Below are 5,173 nucleotides of genomic sequence, written 5' to 3'. Positions count from 1 at the left end.
CAAAGGTTGTAGTGGCTTAACCTTATCTTATCCTGTGTAGGGAGAGAAAGAAGAAGAGAAATGGCGAGTGCAACAACCCATGTTTTTTCAGGGCTCACTGTTTCTTGTGGTAAAGGAAATTCATTCTTCAATTTCAATCACTCTCCTTCTTCTTCCACTCTTCTTTCCTCAAATTTCAGGCCTTTCAACTCTTTCTCCACCAATGGTCTTTTCTCCAGAGGTAATGTAAACTCATAAACCCTTTTTTCGTTAATTTAACACCAAACTGAATTGGTGGGGATGCTTCATTGCGTGTAGATTACTTGTCAAAGGACATGTTTTGCCGCCCAACACGTTCTCCTGTTGTTTGCATGGCCGGTTCCAAGAAAAAGGTACACCTAGCTAGCTCCCATTTCTACAAATTTTACCTGTGAATCAATTGGGTATTCATTCCTGCATTTGCTACAGCTCACTTTTTTTTTTCTAGAACAGAACTTAGATACAGGATTGCTTGTGTTGCTCTATTATGGAGATTCCATTCATATCATAATATATAATATGTAACTGAGGTATAAAACTTACCTTAAAATGACTTGTATGAGGTTGAGTTAGGTTTAAACCCATTACTAAGATTCTCCAATTAGAATTGAAGTTTGGTATTTGTAATTTATAATACTACAAGCAACATTTAAGGGTCAAGAGTGGCTCAGGCCCTTAAGTTGGCAGATAGAGATAAGTTCAGGTCATCCAAGCTATTTTACACTTTAGGTCCTTAACTTTCCAACTTAAGTCTGCAGAAACAGTTAAGTTCAGGTGATCTATGGTATTGCTCACTCTGGTACCTTGTGGTTCTATCACGATTTTATTTGAAAAAGGTACCTTTGGTGGGTTTAAAGAAAAATATTGGTTATAAACTACCCTTACTTACTTGACTCCTATATGATATGATATTTTTGGATGTCATGGATACAAGTTTTGTCCTTTTATTTACCGTTATTTTCCCCTTTATTCATTGCCATGCCATAAAGAACTTCTTACTAGTGAATTTGTCATAGATTAGGTGTCTTTTTCTTTTCACATTTTGTTTATTCATTAACTGCTTGCTTGTTGATCTGGATAACAAAGTATGAATGTTGCTGTTGTTGTTCTTCTTGTCATCATAGTCTAAGGTTATTAGGCTTGTTTCAACGGCTGGAACTGGATTCTTTTATGCCATAAAGAAAAGCAAGAAGAATGAAAAACTTGAGCTGAAGAAGTATGATCCAAAGGTGAAGCGCCATGTTGTGTTCAAAGAATCTAAATAAGATAAGCCTTTTTTGATGAATCAGGTTTTGACTATATGCTGCTACTGTTGTAACCGTAACTTATTCTTTTGATTTTATTTCTGAACAAAAATTGTGCAAAAAAAACTATATGTAAACTGCCATTTTGAGTTTTGTTAACCCCTCCTGACTAGAAGATCATAAAATGGGTATGTATGTTGGAGGTTGCAATTTGTTTCAAAGCGATAATTCATTTTTCCGATTTTGATTCTGATAATCTATAACTTTTGAAGTACGGGGTCCCCTTATTTGAAGTTTCACGGTGTTGTAGACGTTTTCAACACTGAGACCTGTAAAATGTGCCCTTGATACTCCTATTATTTGTCTAGTTGAAAACAAATTTGTCGACTCATACTTCAATTTACTTCCATATGACTGGAGTATTTTAGTAGACATATCCCACTAGATAGACACACTAAGATTGTTAAACTGTTAGACAATTCAATTTGAAATATAATACAAATATTAAAAATGGTGTCTCATTTTTTTTTGTGAGAATGGTTCCATGATGAAATAAATTTAAAACTTATAAAGTTTGTTTGAAAATGAGAATGTCTTAAAGATATAATTTCATCTTCTTAAAAGTGAATATAAAATAATGATTCTAACTAAATTTAGATCTTTGGTTATGGTACTGCCTTCACTTCGTCTGAGCTTCCCTTTTTCTCTGTTTCTGGTGCATATGTTGTGTCCTAGTGTTGGAATGTCAGTGTCATGTCCTCTGTCATTGTTAGAGTTTGTGCTTCATATTGTACATCAGTCCAAATTTAAAAAATTATAAATTAAACTGATTACATGTAGTTCCAACAAAACTAAAGCCTGCCTAGATGAACTACAAAGTTGAAGGAAACATTGTGAATCTCTTTTCCAATTGAACCAACATCTGAAGACCTCAAAGATTAGTGATCTCCCCTTAGATTCTTCCTTGTTTTCGAGCTTTCTCCTTCAATTGAATCTTCATGGGATTTACAAGTTTCTCCATCCTGAGCTCTGCCACCATTCCTTTTTTCAAAGTGATCATGATTCTTGGTGGTAAATTTCTCTTAATTCTCAAATTTTTCATGACGGTATTATCTCATTTTATGTGAGCCTCAAGACCAAGTAACAAATATCATCATTCTTGCCTTGAATCAATGTATCATCAAAGAAAACTAATAAAATTTTTCTGAGAAATTTACTGAAAACAATATTCATCAAACTTTGAAAAGTTGCTGGGCCACTAGGGGCATTTATAAGTCCAAATGGCATGACCAAATACTCATCGTGACCACTGTGTGTCTTGAATGCAGTTTTGTGTATATCTGCAGGATCCATCCTCATTTGATGATAACCTACCCTCAAATCAATTTTTTAAAAAATAACTGAACCATTCAACTCATCCATGAGGTCTTCTACTAAAGGAATTGGAAACCTGTCTTTAACTGTACCCTTGTTAAGCTCCCTATAATCAACACATAATCTCCAGGAGCCATCTTTTTTTCCAACTAACACAACAGGACTACCAGAAGAACTGCAGCTGTTCTGTATAAACCCGAATCCAGTATCTCCTGAACAACTTTATCAGTGATGTCCTTTTGATTTTCTGCATATCTATAAGGTCTTTTATTTACTGGATTAGTACGTTGCAATTGAGGAATCTGATGATTAAAACCTTCTTTCATGGGAGGTAATTGAGTAGGTTCTTCAAAAATATCCTGAAACTGATTCAGCAATTCTGAAATCAACACAGATGTTGATGTGAGTGGCATGGGTTGTTATTACGCAATAAGAGTCCATCATCTTGACAGACTTGTATCATGTCTATTTATAATTGTTTTATCCATTTGCTGATTTCTAATCAGTTTTATACTGCTCTGGGTAGATCTCTGAGAACATGTCTCTGCCAGCAACAGTAAACTCCATTAACAAATTGTTAAAATTCCAAATAATGTCTCCCAGTGTCACTAGCCATTCAATTCCTAAGACCAGGTCACAAACAACTCAAAGGTATCAGCATCGTCTGTCTGGAAAGTGTTGTTCTGCAGGACCCGATTAAATTTTTTTTCATTGACCTTATTCTTCAATTTGTTACCATCAGCTACAGTCACTTGTAAAGAATTCAGTTCTTCTCTATTGCATCCTAACGTCTTATGAACTTTGTACTTTCACCATCAAGGAGTACGTGTAATGATTTCTTTTCTGTAAGAACCAGTAATCCTCATTGTTCTGAAACCTGTAATTCCAGCAAGGGCATTAATAGAAATGTGTGGTTCTCCATATTTTCCCACAGATAAAGACTCTTTGACTAATGCCTCTGATTGCATTGTCTCTATATCCCTCATCTTCATTCTCTACTTCCACAATATGTAACTGGACCATCTGGTGAGTCAAGCTATGCTCATAAGTGAACTGTTCATCACAAAAGTAGCTTGTAGGTTTTGAAGAAATCAAGGGTTTATAATTGCTTTTGAAGTTGTCAATGTTAACTGTATTTCTCCCTTTGGTAGCAGATTCATAGAGTTTTAGCTAAAGTAAAAGCGTTCATCACTGTAGTAGGCTGAAACATCCTAACCATCATTTAATATCATGTTTAAGCCCTACCAAAAAAATAGCTAAGGACATTCTTCAGGAAGGTCAAATTGATTAACTATGGCATCAAATTCTTCATGGTACGAAGTAACAGTGAAATGTTGCCAAGTTACTCTCACTAGTCTCACTTGATGCGGCGGGTCCTTTGTGGTTTAATTCGGAACCAAACATCTTGGCATTGCCTTGATGAACGTGGTGGATGTCAAAGGAGAAAAGTTGAGTTTTCACTGTATAGAAAAGTAGAGAGATCTTTTTTTCTTAAAATCACATTATTTCTTCATAGTGTGTCTGGAAATATATATATATATATATATATATATATATATATATTAAATATAAAGAGTTATAATTATAATTTTAATCAGGTTTCCCAATTTTTGACTCTATTCTCATTAATAAAGAGCTTTTTTGAGGTTGGACCCACACAATACTAACTTCTCTCTTTTCTATCTATCTCAAAACAAAGTGTTGGTCTAAACACGTATTAACAAAATTTCTAAGGACTAAAATAATAGTGGATAGTTAAATTTAAAGACTAAGTAATGATGTAAAGAATTATTTTGAATTTGTTTCTTTTCAAACACTAATGTAATTTGACAAACTTGTGGTTTCTTTTCCTCATGGTTAACAACATAATTTAGTAGTTCCTCTCAATTTCATATTTTTTATTTGTATTATTATATGATATTTTAAGAATGTCTTAGGCATATTATGTAGAAAAGATATACACATAATATAATATTTAAAAATAAAACGCAAATTTCAAATTTGGCGGCTAGTGAATTTACAATTCGATTAAGAGTAAGTAATACCCATGATAAGATATGCTCTTTTAAAAATAGTAAGTTAAAAGATGATAAAAGTACAATCTTAGTTATATATACAAGGGAAAATGCGTGTTTTCGGTTTCTATTATATCAAAATATTATAATTTAAAAAAAATAAAACATAAATAATTTTTTTTAAATGATAATGAAGAAGTTATATGACTATTTTTAAGTTGAAAAGTAATAAAAGATTAAAAAAATATTAGATAATTAGTTTTGGGTGAATAATTTTTTTTTATTATATATCAATATTAAATCATAAAATATTTTAATTAAATAAAATAAAACTATATAATTAAAAGTAACATAAAAACCAGCTAAAAGTATATACTCTTTGTAATGGTATAAATGTTAATTATATTTTAGTAGTTAATATAAACAAGCATTTTAGGCTTCATATTCAAACAACCATTAAAATATTTGATTACTCATGCATGGCAAAGTGGGGATGGACCAATCCATGGTTCACCTTGTAAA

At 32.5% G+C, this 5,173-nt stretch overlaps 1 protein-coding gene across 1 annotated transcript; it reads left to right on the top strand.

Moving 5' to 3' along the window:
* Positions 1 to 1,472, top strand: LOC137820749 (uncharacterized). The gene is made up of 3 exons (XM_068624989.2): positions 1 to 220; positions 298 to 371; positions 1,143 to 1,472. Exons 1-3 carry the CDS (start codon positions 61 to 63, stop codon positions 1,281 to 1,283), a joined length of 375 nt encoding a protein of 124 aa, XP_068481090.1. The 5' UTR covers positions 1 to 60; the 3' UTR covers positions 1,284 to 1,472.
* Positions 1,473 to 5,173: the final 3,701 nt, after the last annotated feature.

This window comes from Phaseolus vulgaris, chromosome 11 (assembly GCF_051622355.1).
Source record: "Phaseolus vulgaris cultivar YP4 chromosome 11, ASM5162235v1, whole genome shotgun sequence".
In the NCBI taxonomy this organism is placed as follows: domain Eukaryota; kingdom Viridiplantae; phylum Streptophyta; class Magnoliopsida; order Fabales; family Fabaceae; genus Phaseolus; species Phaseolus vulgaris.
This window is presented reverse-complemented; position numbering and strand designations above follow the sequence as displayed.

Coding starts and splice junctions, on each gene's coding strand:
- LOC137820749 (XM_068624989.2), top strand. CDS start 61: ATGGCGAGTGCAACAACCCATGTTTTTTCAGGGCTCACTGTTTCTTGT. Junction 221..297: donor CAATGGTCTTTTCTCCAGAG/GTAATGTAAACT, acceptor CATTGCGTGTAG/ATTACTTGTCAAAGGACATG. Junction 372..1,142: donor TGGCCGGTTCCAAGAAAAAG/GTACACCTAGCT, acceptor TTGTCATCATAG/TCTAAGGTTATTAGGCTTGT.